This window comes from Hypomesus transpacificus, chromosome 24 (assembly GCF_021917145.1).
Source record: "Hypomesus transpacificus isolate Combined female chromosome 24, fHypTra1, whole genome shotgun sequence".
In the NCBI taxonomy this organism is placed as follows: Eukaryota; Metazoa; Chordata; class Actinopteri; order Osmeriformes; family Osmeridae; genus Hypomesus; species Hypomesus transpacificus.
The window spans coordinates 4,965,755-4,990,679 of record NC_061083.1 but is presented as its reverse complement, the minus strand read 5'-3'; the positions used below and the strand labels follow the sequence as shown (position 1 = coordinate 4,990,679).

Sequence of the window (24,925 nt, the reverse complement as noted above, 5' to 3'; positions counted from 1 at the left end):
AGCTAAGCTTCCATTCTCCACCCTTCTTGCCAAGCCCAAGACATACATTTACATTTAGCAGACGCTCTTATACAGAGCAACTTATAGTAAGTACAGGGACATTCCCCCCCGAGGCAAGTAGGGTGAAGTGCCTTGCCCAAGGACACAATGTCATTTCGCACGGCCGGAAATCGAACCAGCAACCTTCTGATTAATAGCCTGATGCCCTAACCGCTCAGCCATCTGACATGGGCGTAGAACTCAGAAAAGGTGATGGGTTTAGGCAAAATGGAGGAAGAGCACCTTCTGCATTCATCCATCAATGTGGACGGTGTGTGCTGGTTCCACTAGCAGAGAACAGGCCTGGTCTGCAGGGCAGAGAGCCCACAGTTCTACTGTGTTTTTGAGTCAGTCTGTGTTTCACTAACAAACAGATTCCCCCGTTTAAACCATGCAAGACCTCAGAGCGCTGATGGAGACTCTGAACAACCAGGCTATCGCTCGCCCTCTTCCCTCTCACCGCTCTCCTCTCTACCGGGCTATCACGCTCGCCCTCTTCCCTCTCACCGCTCTCCTCTCTACCGGGCTATTACGCTCGCCCTATTCCCTCTCACCGCTCTCCTCTCTATCAGGCTATCACGCTCGCCCTTTTCCCTCTCGTCGTTCTCCTCTCTGCCACGTTGTCTACGGTTACAATACTGTATCTATCAAAGTTCTACTGTACTCTACTCTGAAAAACAGTTTATATGAAAAAAGGCACTTGTCTAAACAGGGAGTCCAACTGGACTAGAGTAATAAAATGTAGAACATGTAAACACAGAGCTGTCAGGGCCTGTGGCTGGGCCAAGACCTCCCTGGCCTGGGACTACATCACAACACTCCTCAGGACCCAGCCAGAGGCAGTGTAGAGGCAGGACAGAGGTACTATAGAGACAGTATAGTGAGGACCCAGCCAGGACAGAGGCAGGACAGAGCCAGTATAGAGTCAGGACCCAGCCAGGACCCAGTCAGGACAGAGGCAGTGTTGAGTCAGGACAGAGGCACTATAGAGACCGTATAGTGAGGACCCAGCCAGGACAGAGGCAGTGTAGAGGCAGGACAGAGGCACTATAGAGACTGTATAGTGAGGACCCAGCCAGGACAGAGGCAGGACAGAGCCAGTATAGAGTCAGGACCCAGCCAGGACCCAGTCAGGACAGAGGCAGTGTTGAGTCAGGACAGAGGCACTATAGAGACTGTATAGTGAGGACCCAGCCAGGACAGAGGCAGGACAGAGTCAGGACAGAGGCAGTATAGAGTCAGGACAGAGGCAGTGTAGAGACATTATAGTCAGGACCCAGCCAGGACAGAGCCAGTATAGAGTCAGGACCCAGCCAGGACCCAGTCAGGACAGAGGCAGGACAGAGGCAGTATAGAGTCAGGACAGAGGCAGTGTAGAGACATTATAGTCAGGACCCAACCAGGACAGAGGCAGGACAGAGCCAGTATAGAGGCAGTATAGAGTCAGGACCCAGCCAGGACAAATGCTCAAAGTCTCTGAAAGGCTGTTCTCATTGGCTGGGATGGGAGGACAGGGGGACAAACACCAGGAGGACGAAAGGCCAGAGAGACCATGAGAGAGGAGGGCAGGAACACGAGTACAAGCTGGAGAGACCATGAGAGAGGAGGGCAGGAACACAAGTACAAGCTGGAGAGACCATGAGAGAGGAGGGCAGGAACACAAGTACAAGCTGGAGAGACCATGAGAGAGGAGGACAGGAACATGAGTACAAACCGGAGAGACCATGAGAGAGGAGGGCAGGAACACAAGTACAAACCGGAGGTGTTGAAAACCTCAAGCTGCTTGGTAGCTTCTAGGGACCAGAGGCTAAAGACCAACATCACATCATCAGTTTGATGTTTAACGTCCCGCAAAGTGAAAAAGAGAATTTCTCTCCCGCTTTTAACTGGCCATGGTTGTCGGTACCAGACACATAAATCACACCAGGGTGACGTAAAGAGACGAATATTTACACCCGTTATTACTGTGTCTGAGGTGCCACACTGCTGTAGAAATATTTACCCTCAAATCCAAATGACTGCATTTTCCTAGCAGGCTTCTACATGTAGGACACATGTCTGACGGTTCTGTTTTATTGCCTTGTGTACGGCTCCGCCACACGGTAAACGTTACGCTGCCTTTTAGTTGTGTGACGTTTTATGGAAGCCATCCTTGAGCAGACTTGGTCACGAGAGAGAGAGATTCCAAACCTCTGCAACGCTGGTAAATCCCTCCGGTGTTGTATTATGACAGCAGTCATGTTTGTCTGCCTGGATGTCTATCTGCTTACTCCTTCGGACAGTTGAAATTAAATCGCACCAGCCGCTTGCCAACTCAAGGGCCCATGACAGTAAGGGTTGCTGGGCGTGAGGCAGTAAGTACATTGAATAAATGTGTGTGTGTGCTGTATGCATAACAAGCGTTTCCGATGCAGTCTAAGTGAGACAGATGTACGAAAGAAACAAATGACATGAACAAAGGAAAGGAAAATGGCTTTGCTAATACGTTTATAGAAAGAGAGGTCCGAGTCGACCAGACAGTCAGTAGCAGGAGGAGAGAAAAGAGAGAAGGGAAGAGAAGAAGAGGAAGAGAGGAAAAAAGCGGTGAAGGTTCTTACGGTTCTCATCCTGGGCGATGCATTGAAGCGGTATGCCAAAGAAGGAGGTGTAGCTGTCGTTGTACCAGACCAGCAGCTCCGTTCCCCTGGGGATGTCCATGCAGGCACGGTAGAATATACAGGACCTGGACAGCACACACAGCACAACCACCACACGCTTAATACCAGCACGCAGGCATGATCGCTAAAACCAGGTGGCCTTGTTTGATCAGATCGCGGAAGTCATTGTCAAAATAGACATTCTCGTGCTCACCACCACAAAAAGAACACAAAACATTCGACAGATCAAATAGGAATGTCATGGTTGTCAATGTCATTAGTAATTTAACCTACCAGTTACTGTTGATTCATGTTGTCAAGACTTAAAAGTGGGCAAAGTGGTCGCTAGTAAACAAAACCTGAGTAACACGCACAGCATGTTATAGAACAGGCCCACCCGTATCCTAAAAATACCTGACAGGATTCATGGAGGTAAGACTCTGAGGCAGTGAGGCACTACTGAGTCAGTGAGGCACTACTGAGTCAATGAGGCACTAGTGAGTCAGTGAGGCAGGTCAAGCCCAGGTGAGGGCGACCCTGCTGATGTCTGTTCTGTCTCCCTAACCGCAGCGCCCTCAAGCTGGCATTCCAGACATCTGTCACATTATCGCCGCAGCATCAGCATTACAGAGAAAGAAACGGTTTATAAACGGACAAGAAAAAAAACGTTTCTCCCGCTTCGGGTCTCAGCGGAGCTGCTGAAGCCTGTGAACTTTATTAATTCTTTCCACTGGGACGTAAAAATAAAGCATAGACAAGACTTATAAATCAAACACATCTCATAAGCTGAGAAAAAGCACCAAAGAGTACTATGTATTTATAAAAAAACACGGGTATACCATGTATTTTATACCCTTGCTACGTTCCTTCACTCGGCCAAGCCTCACCTAACATAAACATGGGGTCACACAAATAATGACTGGCTCTGTACGAGCGGCAAGGCTGCTGAGGGACGGCTGTTTGCTGAGCGATGGGTGGTCTCACACACTTAGAGCCGACCCTGGAACACTGTAAATGTACACCCTCCCTCGCAAGCCTACTGCTCACACTCACACACACACACTCACACACAGGAGCTCACGTACACACACACAATCACACGCACACACAGGAGCTCACATACACACACACCAGAGCATGCATGCATCCACACACACAGGAACATGTGCGCACACTCACTCACGCACGCACACACACACACACACAAACACAAACTCTCAGCTCAGCTCAGCCGAAGAACATCAAAGGGATTTCTGAGCGTTGTGGATAATATTTCCCTTGCTGACATGTATGTAGTGTTGTGGTTGGATGACTCATAAAAGACAGAGGTAGGACGTCCTAGCAAGGGGGGGGGGGGGGGCTGTGAAGGGGGAAGGAGGGGGCTGTGAAGGGGGAAGGAGGGGGCTGTGAAGGGGGAAGGAGGGGTCTGTGAGGGGGAGAGGGGTTTGGGGGGCCAGTAGAGAGTATGCCAGAGGACGTTATTGTCAGAGCAGAACCCAAACAGGCCGTGCGGAGCCGATCAATCATGGGCTGCTTTGAAGAGAATTCCAGTTAGATACAGCAAATCATAACAGGAGGAATGCAAACCAGCTGACATCTGACTGGCTGCAGAGGACATCCCCTGTGTTGCTGCTGCAGGGGAACACTGGAGAGCATGTATGTGTGTGTGTGCACGAACACGTGCATGTGTGTTTATATCCTGGACTGTAGCCAACAGGAGAGGATCAGGAGAAAGATGATCTTTAAGTACACCACTCAACATTACACACTGCCAAAGTTACAAAAGGCTTTCAAAGGGATACGGCTCAATTGGGTTCAGTATTCTTAGAGTGAGCTATATCTTTCGGTTCTCCAGTGTTCCGGTTCTAGCCGATAGGGTTCTGTGGTAAACCTCCGTGGCCTCACCTGTACTGGACGACCATCATGTTCTGCTCTCCGCAGTGCCGGGCGCAGCGGATGTACCTCATCCAGCTGGACTTGCTGGGCTCGTTGCCGTCGATAAAGTGCTGTAGCGTTCCCTCCTGGTCGTAGATCTGGAACGTAGCGAGGAGAGAGGCGGTTAGGGACAAGTTGGACCAAGAGGACGTGTTCCTGGTTCCAAGGCAACACTTAGGCCAACTACTTTCATGTACACGACCTCGGATGCATGATTAATACTGTTGTTGGGGTGTCAACGTCATAATAACACTAAATCACCATGACAAAGTATTGCCACGGTAACTGTGATCACAGTCTGTGATCAAAGCGTAAAACTGTGAAAGGAGGAGGCGATTTGAGCAAAAAGAAAACAACTTTTTTTTTTCTGAAACAAAACCTATTTTAGCCTCGAAAAGACCTTCTCGACAGCAGACTACAAAAGTGTTTGCCAGGCTCGGCCCTCCCCTCCAGCCCCCTGTCTGTCCCATGCCGTCCCTGCCCAGCGGAGCGCGGGGGGGATCCAAGCCTGACCACCGTCTCCCTGGATGAGATTCTCAACCCTGTTAACCTCCAGCCAAGCTCACACATCTAGTTTGTCTGCTGTGATCTCCTCTCTGCGCCCCTGTGACCCCTCCCCCGCCCTCTCCTCTTCCCCACGCTCTCTCTCTTCCACTTCACACTCTCTCCATCTCCATCCATCCCCTTGTCCTTGCTCTGGTCTCCCTCCCTCTCCGTCTCCTCCTCCCTCATCTCCAGCCCCCTCCTCCCAGGGAGCTGGTTCCAGGATGACAGCATGACAGAGTACTCAGGACAGTGCTTACACTAGACCTGTGTGTTACACAGAGCGGGACACGTCTTTCTCGTGGTTTATCTGCACTAACACATCCCCCTTCATCCCCCCTCAGGGCAGACGGAGAGCAGAGGTCTGGACACCGCTGCTGCTGGGTGTTATCTGGCATGGGAAAGAGTTGCAACGCAAAGACACAAATGATCAAACACGGTCAACTGAAAACGTGTACACATTCCAGTGCTAATATTCTGTTAGGATTTTTTGTGAGTAAAAAAAAAATTAAAAAAAATAAAATAAAATAAGAAACAAGATAGCACATTCTGAGAATGTTATAGGTGTTATGGAGCATCTAAAATCTAGCCTTCAGCCTCTAACCTCCAGCCCCCAGACTCTAACTCCCGGCCTCCATTTCAACTTAATGGCATCTGAGTGCGCAAGAGGCTGTTCTACAAACAATTTGGAGAAATAAAGTTCTCTCCTTTCAGCCTGTCTCTCTCATACAGAAATACTGCTGTTTTCTGATCTGGTCTTCTTCGTCCTCCCAGCTGGAAGACAGCTCGCCGTGTTTACAGGAAGCCATATTTATGTTGATGTTTCTGAAGCTTCCTCAGGGTCCAGATCTCCAGATCTGGTTCTGAGAGCCTCCGGTTCTCCGAAAGGGTTCTGGGAGGGCTGGGTTCTCCAATGGTTCTAAGTGTGATGGATGGTTCTGGCATGTGTGCTGCTGTCTGGGCACCTGGGTCTGGGGTCATGTTCCTCTGAACCATGCTATCGAGGGGGGGGGGGGGGTCGCAAACCCATGGAGAACGTCAGGAGAACGTCAGGGTTGTTGTGGGAGTCGTTGCTGCTCTATAAACAGATGAGTGCATCACTGCTAAATTTAAGTGGCGCTCGACCTCAGCTGCTTCTGGACTTTCCTAATGCGCTGTTCATGACACAGGATCATATTCAGACGTTGACCAGATATACAAGAACCCTGGTGATTGGTATGATAGTGTGCTTGGTATAATTTTGTCCTAATTTCATGCTTTCTTTATACAGGCCATAACACGATGATTTAATTCATAGTGCATAGTGTATACAGTAAAAGCATAGCACTGCACAGTCCAGTCCAGTCCAATAGAGTATAGTACAGGATCTAACATTACAGTTCAGTACGGCACCACACAGCTGAGTACAGCTCAGTACACGTGGAAATCCCCTGCTTCCTCCTCAACATGTAATATACAAGGAGCCCGGCCAGAAAACCCTGCCAGATTGATAGCCATCGTGCAGACAGTAGACACACACACGCCCACTGTGTATGTGTATGTTAAGTAGTGTGTGTGTGTGTGTGTGTGTACAGTCACTGGCACACACACACACACACACAGGACAAGTAGATTGGTTACAGTGTGAATGTAAACCCTCAATAAAAGTGATTTACGGTACACCATCTCAGTCTTTTAACACCCGTCCACTACACGACATAACAGCCAGGATGCTGCACACTCAGTGGTCTTTCATGATCTTTTCTCCTCCTTTAGTTTCTATGACTCTACAGACCTGACAATCCAGTCAAATCCTGTCTCCCACCACAGGCCTACACAGCCTTACATAGCCCTACACAGCCTTACATAGCCCTACACAGCCTTACATAGCCCTACACAGCCTTACATAGCCCTACACAGCCTTATATAGCCCTACACAGCCTTACATAGCCCTACACAGCCTTACATAGCCCTACACAGCCTTACATAGCCCTACACAGCCTTACATAGCCCAACACAGCCTTAAATAGCCCTACACAGCCTCGCAGAGGCCTACACATTCCCACACCAATCTCTTGGGGTGGTCGTAGCCCTGCGCTGCCCGTCCTAGCTGTGCAAAGCTTCACACAGACCTCCACCACTCCACCACTCCACACTGCCCTGTATGGAGGCACATAACCTCTCATAGCCCTACACAACCTTCTACAACCTTAGGACACAAAAGTAAATACTTTAGCCTTACTATGTCCTACAGTCTCACTTGACCCTACATTACCATAACCATTTACCTGTAAGACTTGCATAGACACATCCCTACATATTATATTATACTATCCGACACAACCGTTTAAAGATTTGGATCAATAGTCCTAAACAACCTCTTACAGATTTGAATCAATAGTCCTACACAAGTGTTTAAAGAGTGTTCTATATGCTCTGCATGTCAAGAGATACACAACCTTACACCAACTTAGATCGCTCTACATTGGGCCCTACAGTAGGGCAGAGCTAAACATTTGGGGCTTAGCCCCAACCTAGGACCTAGTCAAGGTTTGAAGTGAGCGTAGATTGGAACTTCCACAGGTATATTGTATATTTTAGCATTAATTTGAGGCCGAATTTTTGCGGAGGGTTTTATGTAATATAAACATTCCTTTGAACACATACTGTTATTTTTGCCGAAAATTACAACCCCAATTTTAAAGGTAAAAAAATTGTTTTTTTTTAGAAAACCTTCTGAGCTCAAGCCTCAGAAGCCCCAGCCTCGCTCCGCCCGTGGGCCTCACCCCAGAAGCCCCGGCCTCGCTCGGCCCGTGGGCCTCACCCCAGAAGCCCCAGCCTCGCTCTGCCCGTGGGCCTCACCCCAGAAGCCCCAGCCTCGCTCTGCCCGTGGGCCTCACCCCAGAAGCCCCAGCCTCGCTCCGCCCGTGGGCCTCACCCCAGAAGCCCCAGCCTCGCTCGGCCCGTGGGCCTCACCCCAGAAGCCCCAGCCTCGCTCCGCCCGTGGGCCTCACCCCAGAAGCCCCAGCCTCGCTCCGCCCGTGGGCCTCACCCCAGAAGCTCCAGCCTCGCTCCGCCCGTGGGCCTCACCCCAGAAGCCCCAGCCTCGCTCCGCCCGTGGGCCTCACGCAGTCAGGCACGATCTGACAGGACCCCCTTGCACCCTTCCACATCAGCCTTACCACCTTACCTCCACATCCTCACATAGACCTATATCTCCTTACATAGTCCTGTACCACCTTTTAAAGTCTTCCAGAGTGCACCCTCGACATGCATGGCAACAGATTAACCCAGACATTATTAATCCATGCCAGAATACACAACCTTGACTCTCCTCTCTGTGCTAAGTGACCCGTGAAGCTGCATGGAGATCTGCATGTGTGTGTGTTTGTGTCTGTGTGTGTGCATGTGTGTGTGTGTGTGGGGGGGGAGGGGGGGGTTAACATCTTACTGTATTGAAGAGCCTGTGTTTATTACTCGCTGAAGCCTGTCAATAGCTTGGCGGCCTTCTGTCTATAGCTCGCTCAAGCAATCAATTCAGTAAATGATTGCGATAATCAAGGAAATTGCCTAATTTATAAATCTCTGTATACAGCATAATGGAGGCCCCTGCGGTCACCGATGATGTCGTGAGTTGTTGCTGCTGCTGTTTGTTTTGTTTGTCTAACGAATTGTTGCTGTTAGTGAGTTATTGTCGAGCTAAGACAGGGTTGGCAAGCCCAACTGTCACACGGTCCTTATAAAAGTTCAGAACTTTTAATAATGATATTAAGATCATATTTAGATTTATACATACTTAAACCACATATTTCACACATGAAAGTGCAAGTTTAATAGTTTGAGATGTTAGCATTTTTTTGTAACTGAAACGTATTTGCCTTGTTAACATTTACATTTACAATATTTTCCATGTTAACATTCCTATGTTTTTAACAGAATATCAAGGACAAACACACTATAACGTTTCCAAATTGCTGCTTCTACTGTACATGAAGGAGTGAGCCAGTGCTGATAACTGGGACTATCACATCACTGTCACTTCTAAATGTACATGACTGTGTGTGCACGCAAGTCGCTGTATTGTGTGCATGGGTGTGAGTGTGTGGGTAGGCGTGAGTGGGTGTGGGTGAGTGTGTGTGAGAGTGTGAGAGTGTGTTTGGGTGAGTGTGTGTGTGTGTGCGTGCGGTAAGAGGGAGGATTACCACTCTCTCAGTCATTGATCTGGTCTCCAGGTTGCTGTCACTGTGTTAGTTACTGCTCCATCACCAGACAGACCACAGTTCCACCCAGCTGATTGGAGCCTGTCACTGTCCGCCTGTAAATCCTCCTTCAACAGCTGGGTGTCCGTGCCTGCAGACTGCTCAGTGTGTGTGTCAGTGTGTGTGTGTGTGTGTGTGTGTCAGTGTGTGTCGGTGTGTGTCAGTGTGTGTCGGTGTGTGTGTATGTCAGTGTGTGTGTGTGTGTGTTAAGGGCTGCAGTAAAAGCCTTTGTCTGACCCCCTGGCCTTTTTACAGCAAATAAATCCTCTCTTCTCCCTCCCTGGTGCCCAGGGAGAGGGTCCAGGGTGAGGGTCCAGGGTGAGGGTCTGGGAGACCCACGACCAGGATAGCACAGGAAGCAGGGTTGGGGGTGACAGAGGTGTGTGGGTGTTGGAGTGAGTTTGTCTGCGTGTGTGTTTGTGTGTGTGTGGGGTGGGAGGTGGGGGACATCACTTGACGTGGGCTGGGGTACTCAGTCTGGGCTGGGCTGGGGTGTGGGAGCGGTGGAATGTGCAGCGTTATCAGGAGAAACACTTAGCTGGACTGTCCCAGGACGGCTGGTATGTAAATGTCTCGAGGAGGGTCAGCGTGGACGGCTCTCTGGAGCGCCGCGTCCAGCTCTCTGGACTGGTCCTCACAGCACACAGAGAGCTGCTCTCTGGACTGGTCCTCACAGCACACAGAGAGCTGCTCTCTGGACTGGTCCTACCAGCACACAGAGAGGAGCTCTCTGGACTGGGCCTCACAGCACACAGAGAGCAGCTCTCTGGACTGACCCTCCCCAGCTCCCGGAGGATCAGACGGTCGAGCGTTCACGGATGACTAACAGTGTGAACCAGAGGCAGGGGGGGCGGCAGAGGCAGGGGGGCCAGAGGCAGGGGGGCCAGAGGCAGGGGGGCCTTCTGAGGTGTTGAGGTTCGTTTGGACCGATGCCGACTCAAACCCCAAGCTACATCTGGTTAGATCAGAATCAGTGTGACTAGACCCAGACAGTTTCAATAGATACAGGTCCTCTGTGTTAGCAACAGCTTCATCAGGATGAAGCCAGGCAAGGCTTGAGTTGAACAAAACAAGCAATTAAGCGAACAGGGGGAATGTGAATCACCTTAAAATAAAATCTTTCGCAGAGGTAGGCCTCGACAAGCCTGGGCCTATCCTGATATCACGCCTCCACACCCAGCCCTCTTTTGGGGGCCTTTTTAACTCTTCTGCACAGGAGACGAGCTCGGTTTCTACCCTGCCCATCTGCCGTCCTCTCGACCGGCCTCAGGATCGTAGCCTCGGAATGATCCAGAATACCTGAAAAACTGGAGCTGAGACCCAATCAATGCCTGCTGGGCCACTTCTACAGCAAATCGATGCAAGTTCACTAATCTAACTCTTATCTGTTTTCTTCATCTCAACTACTTGGTATTCCCTAGTTTTCCTCCGTAAATGTACTGAAGGATACACAGCCTGGACTCACTTTAAATGTTGTAAAGATGACTGTGTTTAAGGTTTATTTTAGTTGAGAAAAGTCAAGAAATACAACTATCTTAGTGTTGTTTTTGGATGGGCAAACGGAATGCAAATTCTTGGCTGTGTGCACACGAGAGGAAGAAGAAAAAACTAGGAATTCATTTTTCGATAGATGACTATAAACCATTATATACCCAAACCAAGATCAACATTCTGGAGCTTGACACGCAGAAGGGAAACCTTTCAATTTCACCCCCAAACTGTTTTCAGCGCTCACATTTTTACTGCTAGCATATAAATCAAGACATAATAATCATTATTATTCAAAAAGCCAAATGTTTATATAATAGACTCTGATAAGTCTCAAATAAAACAGTTCCTCATCTGTGCTGCTTTCTCACTCAACACAGCGTAGCATCGGGGTAGAAATGAGCCGTGGAACAACCTTCCTGACAAATGATGAAGCTTTCTGAGTCGGCGAACCGGCCTTAAACATGTCACCTCCATGCCGACTCACGCTAAATATAAATAGTTATCCTGGCCGAGGGCCTGACGAGGGTATTATGAATACCCAGAACTCGCACCGGTGCCGTCCCACGATGATGATGTCATAGCAGTGATGCTTTGTCTCCTGGAGACAGCAGAAGGTTCCGGTGTGAGGTTGCTGCCACGGGACTCTGGGAGGTGTGGACGTCACAACACAGCCTCCCAGATCTGATGTTGTGTGCAGGGGGGGGGGGGGGGCTGCACTCCCCTGCTGGGTTTGGGTTCGCTCTCTCCATTCCTGACGTTCTTTCCATTTTATCTACGTTTTCTTCCCCGTTTTCTTCCTGGGGCCTTTGCGGCTAATATTAACTCGAATCCAGAGGTTCAAGACAGAAATGCTCGATGATATTCTGTGTGACTGAATGCTCTGCTGCTCTTTCCCTCCGCATCACACTAACAGACCGGAGGCCCCCCCGAAGTCAACAACCAGACTCTGACCTCCCAAGTCTGACATGTTTTTAATAGTGTTTAAAGCCTATTTTCGCCCTGGTAGGATAGCCAGACGTTCTAGAACCCTGGACATCAGCAAGGCACTCTAGAACTCCGCACATTCCAGCGGCGTAGTGGACTGTCTGACCGCCAGACCACAGGACACATCCACAGGGAGTGCTGGGGGGGAACACTGTGGGAATACTGCCGGATCAAATCGTCGCAGGCCAGACAGTGTGTGTGTGTGTGTGTGTGTGTGTGTTTGTAAGAAAAATTAGGTCACTCTATCCCAGGCTGTCTCACGAGTGTTGTGTAAAACCAGTGTGTCGACTCCATAGTAGAGCCAGGCTACGGTTGCCATACAACCGGAGAGACTACACAAATAAAGCATGACAAAAATACAGTTGTTATTACTGCTCGTAGCCCTCAGTCTTAGACCCTCCAAAGCAATAGTTCACATGCCATCTGCTAAAACAACAACCTAAGCTGGACTGCAATCTACTCTGTGTAACAATCTCAACAGCACGTTTTTACTCTCACAGCAACCGACCAGCCACTGTATTCCACTATGAGTTGTACAGTAGGCTAAGGGTTGTATATTAGCGATGGAGGTCCACGTTGCTACTGAATACGCCTCTTTCCTGAACTGCTGTGCAAGATTACCATAACCAGAAACTATAATTGACCTTTGTAGAAGCTATTCATTTGGATTGACGTCTTAACCTCTGTTGCACTCTACACAACTCACACTCAAGAGAATGCAACTAAAACCCTTTTTTCTGATTGGCTAGACAACATATCATTCCCTGTTTTCAGCTGTATTAATGATGATTGGAGAGTTAAAAATCACAGTTCAAACTCACAAACTCCTTTCAAAAATTACACTCCAGAAATCAAATATGTGGGTGTCTAGATGAGAAGGTAAATATGGTAAGATTGTAATTTGAGTAAACTACCTTTTCACCATGACCAAAGACGTGTGAATTAGGGTAGTCGACAGTCTCTCTCTCTCTCTGTGTTCCACCTCTTCAACTCATTTAAGCTCCACTTTATCAGGCTGAATTCCTGCCAGGCACTTTTGGTGTTTACAATCTGCCTCTCTTAGATGATACATGCAGTACATCATCAGTAGCACTAGTGATGAAGGAGACACACACACAGTCCATGCCATCCCTTCATAGACAGTAACTTACAAGACTACTGACTTTAGTAAACAGCGTTCAGTACAGTTAAGAGTCACGCGTTCTTAATATGGTCAGTATGGTAAATAAACCTTTGGAAGAGGGAAAAGGATATACTAATTTATTATTGAGCTGCACTGAAACATCAAACGTGATTACCCTCTCGTTCTCAGTATTTGGTAAAACAATAACATTCTGACCCGGGTCAATAATGTCTGACTCTGGATCAACCTCTAGTTGTAAAGGCCAGGACCTCTGGCCTGGACACACTGGTTGTATGTGTACCAGTGTCTGTGTTCTTAACCATGACCCTCTCCTCCCAAACCTCCCCCAACTCCCCACACCACCCAGCCCCCATCACCCCTGGCTGCCACGGTTGCCAAAGAAGCTAGCTCTGATTGGCCAGTGGAGGGGAGAGTGACCTTTCAGAGGGAGAGCCCAGGGGAGAGATCTATCAGTCCCCCTGACCACATGGACAGCCCCTATGCCGATTAACATAGTGCTAATGCTAATACAGCTGTTTATATAAATATATATACACAGCACATTGACTTTTCCCCTGAACTGTATATAAGAGGAATCACCCCTAATCAATGTGAGGCTCGCTCCAACTTTGAACGGGACATACAGGAAGATGCACTATGGAAACACACAAGGGTCAACTTCAGTTTACGTCACAACAACGCCAATCTCAAGCAGCAGCAGCACAACCGATACCTCCACAACATAGAACCGACAGAAATGCACACCTATCCATTCATAACTGAGCATGGCGTTCCCAAACAATAATGCCTGAATAAACTCAAGTTAAATAACCCACCAGAGTTTGTAAATAAAGGCTTTGAGGAAGAAAAGAAAAAAAATGGAATGAATGAATAAAACCCACTCCTTCACATAAACAATTATCATCCTCATTTCATTTTTATCCATCCCATAAACCGCTTGTCGCCCGGCCAACTCACCTCCCATAAGTGTCTGGTGTTCCTGACCGCTCCGGCCTGCAGCTTCTCCAGCAGGAGGGGCACTCCCTGGAAGGGTCCCAGCCAGGTTCCCTGGGGGATCCTCTGGGCGGCACAGATTCCGTAGCCCAGGCCGGGCACGGTGCTGGTGCAGAGGCACACCTCCCGGGGCAGGTCCCTCAGCCAGTCGGGGACCTCCGGAGGGGGCGCGGTTGGGGCGGAGCTACTGGTGCCCACCAGGCGGCGTAGGGAGTGCAGAGGGCCGTGCATGGGACACTCCCCGTTGCGGTTGTCCGCACACATGTCACACCCTGGAAGTACATACACACACGTCTCACTCTGAGAGTACACACACACACGTCACATCCTGGAAGTACACACACACATGTCTCACTCTGTGAGTACACACACACACGTCACAATCTGAGAGTACACACACTTGTCTCACTCTGGAAGTACTCACACACGTCTCACTCTGGGAGTACACACACACACGTCTCACTCTGGGAGTACACACGTTACCACACTGCGATCAAATACGTGTTACCATGCTGAGATCAAACACGTTACCAGGATGGGATCACAAACATACATGTTACTACCCTGTGATCATATAAACATACATGTTACCACCCTGTGATCATATAAACATACATGTTACCACCCTGTGATCATATAAACATACATGTTACCACCCTGTGATCATATAAACATACATGTTACCCCTGGTGGGATAACATGTACCTGTTACTGTGCAGGAAATGGCCATGGATACACATACTAACTCTACACCCAGTGGCCATGGATACACATACTAACTCTACACCCAGTGGACATGAAGACTTTGCATGAAGACACCACGGATAAGCTACATTCACAGAGACAGATACACATAAGCACAGACCCAGGAAATATGTACAGGCTTAAAATGTTGGAAGCATACACTCACACACACACTCGTTACAGTCTCTTAACACACACACATACATGCACTCGTGTTGCGGGCCCTGGACACACAGACACACACGGATATCAAACCATGGCTGGCTTTTTCACTTCTGCAGTGTAATAGCAAACTGGTACTGCATAGTCTTCTTGCACATACCAACTATCAGGTAAACATGGTGTTTGATTTGCTGAGGCTTGGAATAATAACACTGAAGTGAAACTTTTTGACAGGTGAGAGGAGTGAACACTTATTATGAAGTGGGAGAGAACTTCTCCCATTTTACAGGGCTCATCCATTCCAAATGTTTAGACAGCTTTTCATGTCGGCTGTCTAGTTTAGGGATTTGTTATAGACGCGTGTGTTAAAACGAATTCAGAATCTGCAATAATATTTATTTGGTAATTACTCAGACGCAATCACCATAAATATAATGAAGTTTGAAACAAGAAAATGGAAAAGCATTTTTTTTTTTTATTATTATCATTATTTCCAATAGTTTATTTCTTGCTTGGTTGTTTAGCTGTCTAAAGGTTTTAACTTTGGGACAACATTGAGAAACATCCGACATTCCTTGATTGTAATGCTGTGTAATATTGAACTGTTCATTTCAATAATTATTTGGGGACTATTCATCTAAACAGTAGTCTAACAAATACAAAGGTGGGAACAGTGGTATTCTGTCTGAGTAGCAAAGGTCTACAATTTTGTGTATGACCGCATTCTAGATCATAATTTGATATTTCTGTTTTATAGGTGACACACTGCACGCTTATACTACCGTGTGCGAGCGCAATGCCCCTCTTTAGTCAATGTTTTATTGTTCAGTCCAATTTCAACACCATGGCTGGGCGTACACTCTTTAGGCTGCATAATATAGAAAAAAATCAAAACTTTTGATGGCATAAAAAAATAATAATATTGATGATCGAGCTTATACCAAAATAAGAACATCTTTGAAAAGCAACAATAAAATAGTGAAACACCTTTCTGCTAAAGATCGGTTTTTCACAACTTTTCTGTCTTGATTCTCGGGATTAAACGCTTGGTGCAATTAGAGAAATTGAAGCGTACGGAATTGTATGTTTCACGGAACGTAATACACACTTCGGATATTTTATAAATGACCGACAGAGGTTTGAAATATGGGGGAGAGAGCACCGAATGTAGATAAAGCAGTCTCGCGCTGTCCCCGGGAGAGTTCTATATTGCATGTAGGGATGATGAATAGCGGCCGATGCACGAGATCGATCTCTGATCCACACTCTCTGCTCTCTCTTCCACAAAACTATACAGCAATTAATTGTGGCTTGTCCCCCCATCCCTCATCTGGTGGTGCCACATATCGATGGAGATTACTGCTGATGGGCCGTTTTATCACCTTAAATAAACAGTCACCACCTCCTCAAACTTCGCTTTAATATATAGAGCCTTCTCTCGTTTGAACGTGAGATGACGACTGGATTAAATGAATTGCTGTAAAATAAAAACGATTTAAAGAGAAAAGAGGCATCCAGAATTAGCTTCAGAATTAAGATAATCATAGTCTATAATTAGGCCTATAATAATGACCTTTGGTCATTATAGACTGTGTCCATATGTTATAGGACTATTTGAGGAACGTATGGCTATGTGATTAGTGAAAGAGTTTTTTAAGGTTACATGTATTACAAATGCACAGACCTGTTGATGGAATGTAACAATACAAACGTGGTTTGGATGATATTGTTCAGATAAGTAAGAACTAATTTAGAATTATAATTTAGCCTGCACAACGGTTGAGGTACTTTGCACTAAATTGTCAATAATTGCACAGATCTTAATGAGTGAACGTTGGCCTACGTATACATACGAGACACCCAAACAGCACGTGCATCTGGAAGCGGATGGAAATCATAATAAGATATAATTGTGGAAGAAAATAAAGGTCCACTTATCTTAATTAATTGAAATTGTATATTAGTTGGCATATTAATTTTAAATTAGTGAGCAATGAATTACTGATAGGCCTAGATCATATTAGATGTATTAGTCATTTGAACGCGCGCACCTGCTAACGGTCAGAGTTCTGCTTTTGAGACTTCAATCAAACTTTCCAGATGTTGGTGTACACGAGGCACCATTAATAACAATCAGTGTCTTGATTCTATAAAGTAGCCTATTTAAAGTGACGGGACAGAGAAAAAACAATAGAACGCACTTCCATAACCAATGTCAATATTGTTTGAGCAGCTGAAACATTTTCTTTGCCATCTGTGACAACAAGAAAAATATTATTCTCTTTTTTTTCTAAGTATTATTTGCCTAATGATGTTACAATAAAACGTAAATCCCCCTTTCATGAATATTTTGGAGGGGACAACTGGGCAGTCATACATACGATTGTTCTGGTCGCCGGTGTGATTGTTTAACGGTATTATTTCCATTCGTTGTTGTCCGTAAAGGTAGTAGTCCAGTTCCTCAGAGGTCAGTTTAAACCGAGACCCCTTGTCGCTCTTAAAACTCGAGGATACACAGACTTCTTTAGCTTGGAGGCTGGTGCTGTCTGACGAGATAATGTCGCTGCAAAGAGTTTGTCCAAAAAGTGCAATTGGTGGCACGGGCAGTTGTGTTAACCCAGCCAGCGAAGAAACTGAGGAGGTGGAGGAAGAGGTGGAGGACGGGGTCAGAGCCGAGGAAGAGGTGGTTGAGGAGATGAGGTTCTGCCTTTGGCGAAAGCTCTCCACTGGGATGGTGATACGGTCAGGCGGCTGCAACTGCGTGAGCGCGGCATTCTTTAGATGTGTTTGTGGGAAAAGCTGCTGCCAGTGCTGGATGTAAGTTGGGTCCACCTTGAGGAACGCAGAGCCGCTGGGGTCACTGGGCTTTAGCATCGCAAACCGGAGCTGCGCAGAAGAAAACATTGACAGCTTATCACTGGCTGAGTTGATAGTTTACTATCAATTAAATTAGATTAAAGAAGTTCATAATTGATCATATAGCCTAACAAAAACGTAAAGAAAATAAGCTTTAACTGTTCAATTCTCACGATTCACGAATTTAGTCAGCCATTACGCTGATAATGGTAAGATATATTGTTCCGTTACAAAATGCAAACTAACGCAAAAGGAGATACTAAAATAATGTACGTTAAAAAGGAAACAAGACCATCTCTGCGTTTCACGTGTGTAAACCTTTCATCACAGACTATAGCCTACCCCAGCACGGAAGACCGCTACTTTCCAGAGTTCACCGACGATGTCCTTACCAACCACACAGCAAACACAGCGATGCAGAAAAAACAACACTTACTATGTTCACACGTAAAGGTGTATTAGGTCCTTGACGGTGATTCCAATGCGTATTTCCCGGACTCTTACACCATAGTATTGACTTCAGATACGTCGCGCTGTTCGTTTCTGGGTTTACGTCTGAAGTACAATATCATCTCCTCCCTCTCGTGCCCCCCTCTCCTCTGAGCGCTCGCAGGATCAGAGAAAAGGGCACGTGGGTTTTACGACAGCATAAAACACACAGGGGACGAAGAAGTTCACACTGGCCCAAAACTGTAGCACCGCATCTGTCTTTGCCAAAACTATTCTTGGATTTTTAGGCTTGAAAGAATTGAAAGTGGGCCAGTCTCTTAAGCCAAATAGCAATGCCAGCTTCCATTTGCATTGTAACTTCTGGTCATTTGTTGTTGTAGGGGGAAAAAAACGTTTCTTTCCCACACAATGAATGAATACTTATCTTATTAAAGTACATTTCTAGTTCACCTCTCAAAATAAAAGCTGATTACAAATTAAAAGGATCAAAACAGTTCCGCACGCCATTGGTTGGCTTTTTCAATTGTTTCAAGGTGGCCACTTCTAGACCACCGGACTCTCGTGTCTCACGACATTTCTAGTTTAATTCAACACTCTCTAGATAATGCAGATTGCCTCATGGTATTGTTACTTCAACTTGTTATCCAGCAATAGTGTTTCCCACCGTCTCCTTTGCGCTTGAGAAAGTTATGAGTGTTTGTACAGTGTCTGTGCGGGGCATTTTACACGCGTTCTTCTAGAGGGGTGGTAAAATGTTTTGACTGGCGTCATTTTGACAAGGCCATTTGTCATCTCGAGACCTCTGCAGATTGATAACGAACAAAAACACAAACATAATCGTCTGAAAATGAACCCTTGTCTACAAAAGCGCAATTTCACTGTAAAAGAATGTGAACAATAATACTCGCCCCGCGAGTGTGCTGATATGTTAAACTGAAGTTTCTTTAGGGAATTGCAGCCCGCGTCCACAAAATAAACATTAAAAACTTGTTTCGAAGCTCGTTATTTTTGCACATCGAAGACTTCCAACTCACGCTCTATTACGGGTTTTCAAACTCTGTTAACTCGTGGGAATTAAGTATTTTAATGACCCTGAAATTAGGCTATGATTTTAGGGTATAGGGAAAATACCATCATATCCCAGGGATCATTCCCATTGCCTCCATTGTAAATAATTGTATTTGACTTATTAACAAAAACATTAGAGATGGTAATTGTCATAACAATTATTCTAAACATCAATATTGACTAGCCACTGTTCTTGTGTCATTATACTTGGTTTATTTCAGTAAAAAGGGGCAATATTCAATTTCTATCAACCTTGCTGTCGTTTGGATTTATAAATAATCCACAACTCCGTTTCTCTAAGAAGGCGTAAAACACAACACAAGGAGAGCAATGCTGTTTACGTCCATTGATTAATGACTGCTTAACTAAAGGACATTGAAGTAGCAGCTCTGATCAATAAATTAACTACCGAAATTCATCATTTTCTGCTACAAAAGATCATCATTTAGGGTGGATTTACAATACATATCAACACAACTTAATTTATACATGCACGTTCATGTAACCTTGATTTGTTTGTACTTATAGACCTCTTGGTGTTGTTTTCATTTACATAGTGTATTCTGTTTGACATTCAATTAAAACGTTTACATTTCTTGTTAATTAATTCGCCTGATGGTTGCAAGACAAATGGACGGCCGTCTTTGACAGGAGTCCGATAAAGAATTCAACAACCTCTCCTCGTGCCCCTAGTGTGTCCTGATTATGGCTTTGAGGTCACGGGTTGCTGACTATATAATTCATTAATATAGACGGTTATTCACTTGGGAATTACAGAGATTCAAACTCTCCTTTCTTCTTCCAACTCGCCTCTTGCTTACACTAAGTGCTACATTTTAGAAATAAACACCTTATTCATATTTAGGACAGTTTAATTATCTGGTGTTTATCCTATATTGATTGAATCGACAAAAGGCAATTGTTATCTAACCACTGAAAACAACAAACGTCAAGAGTTTGGAATTTTTGCATGTATAGCCTAATATTATGTGACCATATTAATTACGAAATGGTCAAGATTGATAGAAATCTAGGAACCTAAAATAATCCAAAACAATAGACCAAATTAACTAATCCATGTCCTTTGATAAAGGCCTATGGTATTTGTGGGCTGCTCACAAAATGTTGCTAACATTAATTCATGTGTTTCCTATGAGTAGGCTTTAGTAGGTGTGTTCTTCAACGCCGAATTGCATATGCAATCCAACCGGGGGGAAATTCAGATAAAAGTGATTTACATGCAATAGGAAGTCGAAGTAGGCATCCTAAACAGAAACCACGTAGGTCTCCTGAACCCTTCCGATATGTAAGCTAAATGGGTTGTATATCTAGTAGGAAGACAGCGGCCTCCTCTTACCTCGCTTGGGCAGTGTGTGACGACCAGAGGGCGCCGTAGTCCCTCACGAGCCAGGGAGGAAGAGACCAGACACTTGGACATGCTTGTGTCTAGTAGTTCACCTTCTGTTAATGATGGATTGTTAGGATTGTATGACCCAACAAGTTTACAAATAACTACAAAAGACAGCGGAACTCAAGATGTCAGCTCTAGCCTTTCCCTTTTTGTCGGATAGACCCTACTGCGGCCTAAAGTTGTGAGGGGGAGGTTTGGTGTGTATAGGCTACAGCAGCACCCCTTCCTAAAAAGCTATATTCCCTTTGACAATGTATTAGTAATCAAACTTGGGCAGTTGAGATAATCCTTTGTCAACAAAGATGAGGCACACAGGAGCATCATGAACGTTCCCAAATCTTGAGGCAATTATTGTTTCTTTGTTACAAGACACAATAATACAATGTTTGACTAACACAGGCCACAATTGATTTAACTGAACGAAAAGTTTGTAATGCTTGTTGATGCGATCTTCCCCCAATTTAAATCTCTTTCCATGTGCCTGACAATAGGCCTATTCTAAGTGTTTCGGTTTGGGATCCTGCAGCACCACAAACCTGAACCTCCTGGTGAATGAAAAAGGACACGTCTTTATTTCTTGTAGCGGAGCGTCTTAAAAGTGTAGAACTGTGGTCCACTTTGGGACCATGCAAACACCTGTCTCTCACAGCTTGCCTCTTGCCTGTGTTAAGACAGTCATTCTGTAGTGTAGACGCTACCCTGTCCTGACTGCGCATCCCAGCACCATGCTATAGCGGAGGCTGGGCATACTGAAGCACTGCCCAATGGGAGGAGGGGTTACAGCAGGAAATTCAGTGCAGACGCTCTCCGCTATTCACACCGATTTGACACACCGAGATTTTTCGACGGAGCCTCGGCAGCTGCAAGATGGAGCTAAAGACGTTTATGTCTGCCATCGTTTTCGTGGCGCTAACATTTCCAGAGAACGTCGCATGCTCGAAAGGACGGGTCGGACCGAAAGTGACAGAGAAGGTCGGTAGCCTATTAACATCCAGTCATCACCATCTGCGATAAACAGGTGCTCGGACGCTTATGCATGCACAAGCGAACCCACCGAGAGGGTTCCTTCGAAAACATCTGTGTGCAGGATACATAATAACAATACTACGTGGTCAAACTGCATAGAAAACCGCATTGCGCCGTAATGTTCTGCTGTATAAAAAAAGACAAATACACACACAAATAGGATAATCAAATCTTGAACCAAACCATGTGATCTCATCTGTTGATGGCACTGAATATGGCTACTGATTTGTCACATTTATGGATGTCATATATATTTTTTATCGTCTTGAAATAATGTTGTACAATACTGTAATAAGGGGTAATGAAATAATGCAATCTATCCAGGTTAAAATGGATAAATACACACTTGATTTTTTTCTTGTCCTTCTAACCTCTGGAATGCCATGATAGTGACCAGCCTGCCAATAGGCTAATGCACTTACATAAGGCATAACACATTGACTCAGGCCAGATCAAGGCACTCAAGCACAACATGAAACAAGGCCTTATTGTACACTTCATAGTGACCCACACAGATTGTGGAGTTAAGGATGATTTCATCCATGCTTATGTGTGTGTGTGTTCGTTTCCCAGGTGTTCTTCGATATCACGGTTGCGGGCCACGAAGTGGGCAGGATTGTGATTGGTCTGTTTGGTGAGGTGGTTCCTCTGACCGTGAAGAACATTGTGGCCCTGGCAACAGGAGAGGTAGGCCTGCCCAGAACCTTATTAAAGTGGGTTTCTGTAAGGCGAGCAATATCATTAACACACTGGCCCAGGCTTTAAACTTGTGGTCTCTTTCAGCAGCAGTCTCTATTGTTTGGATTCAACCTCACCTATTTTTTTACAGAAAGGCTATGGGTACAAAGGCAGCAAGTTCCACCGTGTGATTAAAGACTTCATGATCCAGGGAGGAGACTTCACAGCAGGGGACGGGACCGGAGGTAGGACCGCACCGGCCTCACACTCTCTCCCCTCCTCTCACCCCTCCTTTCCTCACCTCTCCTCTCTTCTCTCCACAACACCTCCCCTCCTCGTCTCTCTTCTCCACCACCTCTCCCCTCCTCACCTCTCTTCTCTCCCCCATCTCTCCCCTCCTCACCTCTCCTCTCTTCTCTCCACCACCCCTCCCCTCCTCACCTCTCCACTCCTCTCCACCACCCCTCCCCTCCTCACCTCTCCTCTCTTCTCTCCCCCACCTCTCCCCTCCTCACCTCTCTTCTCTTCTCTTCACCACCTCTCCCCTCCTCACCTCCAGGCCATAGCATCTATGGGAACACGTTTGCAGACGAGAACTTCCGTCTGAAGCACCTGGGTGTGGGCTGGGTGTCCATGGCCAACGCGGGGCCGGACTCCAACGGATCCCAGTTCTTTATCACCGCTGCCAGGGCTCCGTGGTTGGACGGCAAGCATGTGGTCTTCGGCAAGGTGCTGGAAGGCATGGTAGGCTGAATCCAAGAGACACACACAATCTCACTTATCAAAAATATCCATGCTCACAAGAATTCACCTGCAAACAGACGCGCAAAATACCCTCACAACCTAACTTATTTATTAACTCTCACAAGAATACACCCGCATACACACACACAGTAAGGGTGATCTTTCACCTTGTGTTTCCAGTCTGTAGTTCACACCATCGAGCTTCAGGACACCAATGACAGGAACCTGCCCTACACCGAGTGTGTGATCGTCAACAGCGGGCGGATCGAGGTGAAGGAGCCGTTCATCGTGGAGGTGGAGGGATGGTAACACCAGGACCCCACACACCTAAAGCCTCGAGCACGACCCAGACACACGTACACAAGAGGGGGGGACCCTGTTTCCATGTGTAGGGGAACTACCTGGACCATCCCCCAGAGAATTACAACTTAACACAAAGTATACAGGGTTCTTATTTGAAGTAGCTTGTGTACGTGTGTTTGTGCTTTGTGGCTTTCCTTGTGAGGATTTCAACGGTAGACTGGATTTACAATCTCATGCTGTAGACTTGTCACAAAGCTAAATTATTATGCAGATTTTGTTTGTGTTAATTTATTACCATAGTATATTCACTGCTCTCCAACGGGTGAATACTAACTAAATGAAACCATGCACTTTTGGTACGACTGACACGAGACATTTTAACTTCCTTCATGAATTGCCAAAATGATCGGACTACAGCTTGCCAAACTATCACTATGCCATTTGCACTACTGTTCAGACAGCACTTTTATTAACTAATTGAAACTTATTTAACACTGTCGCTGTGAGTTGACACATATGCAATACTGTTTTACATATCAAGCCGAATGGTTTGTGACCAGGACCAATTTATAGGTTGTCCAGTGTTTCTGAAATGGCAAAATGTAATAATAATCTAATTTCTTTGATCAAATGTCTTATAGTTTGTTGAAAAAAACACAAAATCACACACGATTAATGAAATATTGTGAAAGTTTTGTCTTATCCTTTGGGGAATAGAGTAGCAGTAACTAGAGATAAAATGGACTTGTGATACCAGCAGTTCCAAACTGTTGGTGAATGAGTCTTTAATTTAACGATGTCTAACTACAACCAGTCATCCTACAGCCGTAACATGGCCCCATTCTAACCCCTAAACCTAACCCACAACTCTACAACCTCCACCTAACCCCATCCTAACCCCTAAACCTAACCCACAACTCTACAACCTCCACCTAACCCCATCCTAACCCCTAAACCTAACCCACAACTCTACAACCTCCACCTAACCCCATCCATAACCCCAAACCATCTTCCTATAATCCTACCCTAGCCCCATCCTAACCATAACTCAACTCACCCCATCCTAACCATAACTCCTAATCTAGCCCCATCCTAACATCATTCAATGATGTTCAAAATCAGCATATCCTAACTATCTGTTACACTGACTGTAGAGACTGAACCAACATATCCTTTATATCAGCTTCCTTATTTGCAATGCAGTAGCAATGAAAGTGTCATCAAGTGTATTTTCTACAATAAAAAGACATTGCAAGACTTTGTTTTTTTCTCATTTTTCCATTAAAAAAAATTCTATATTTTTTATTGCCAACATAATGAACTGGCATGTGTAAGCAATGGTAAACCAAAGAATGAACTGGCATGTGTAAGCAATGGTAAACCAAAGCTTGTGTTGACAGGTGATTTAGGTACATGGACAGGATCTAGGGCTCTCTCTCTGTCGGTCCACTCTCACTCTCACTCTCACTCTCACTCTCAC

The 24,925-nt window shown here is 46.0% G+C and overlaps 2 protein-coding genes across 4 annotated transcripts in view; one reads left to right on the top strand and one right to left on the bottom strand.

The window, feature by feature from the left end:
- prdm6 (PR domain containing 6) overlaps positions 1-20,805 on the bottom strand; it is a 28,679-nt gene extending 7,874 nt beyond the window's left edge. Inside the window, exons 1-5 of one of the 3 annotated variants that reach the window (XM_047048621.1) lie at positions 20,641-20,805; positions 17,291-17,795; positions 13,968-14,275; positions 4,581-4,708; positions 2,637-2,761 (exon numbers count right to left, since the gene is read on the bottom strand). In XM_047048621.1, the coding sequence (XP_046904577.1) occupies positions 2,637-2,761; positions 4,581-4,708; positions 13,968-14,275; positions 17,291-17,795; positions 20,641-20,721 (1,147 nt within the window). In that variant the 5' untranslated portion in view covers positions 20,722-20,805. Of the gene's footprint in view, positions 1-2,636; positions 2,762-4,580; positions 4,709-13,967; positions 14,276-17,290; positions 17,796-18,107; positions 18,133-18,201; positions 19,231-20,640 lie in introns of those variants that run through there. The other 2 variants (XM_047048622.1, XM_047048623.1) reach the window with 2 other exon arrangements.
- Positions 20,806-21,560: 755 nt separating this feature from the next.
- LOC124486797 (peptidyl-prolyl cis-trans isomerase C) lies at positions 21,561-24,925 on the top strand. The gene is made up of 5 exons (XM_047048624.1): positions 21,561-21,666; positions 22,294-22,407; positions 22,550-22,643; positions 22,958-23,142; positions 23,323-24,925. The coding sequence occupies exons 1-5, from the start codon at positions 21,562-21,564 to the stop codon at positions 23,449-23,451; spliced, it is 627 nt and encodes a 208-aa protein (XP_046904580.1). The 5' UTR covers position 21,561; the 3' UTR covers positions 23,452-24,925.

Coding starts and splice junctions, on each gene's coding strand:
- LOC124486797 (XM_047048624.1), top strand. CDS start 21,562: ATGGAGCTAAAGACGTTTATGTCTGCCATCGTTTTCGTGGCGCTAACA. Junction 22,408..22,549: donor TGGCCCTGGCAACAGGAGAG/GTAGGCCTGCCC, acceptor ATTTTTTTACAG/AAAGGCTATGGGTACAAAGG. Junction 23,143..23,322: donor GCAAGGTGCTGGAAGGCATG/GTAGGCTGAATC, acceptor TTGTGTTTCCAG/TCTGTAGTTCACACCATCGA.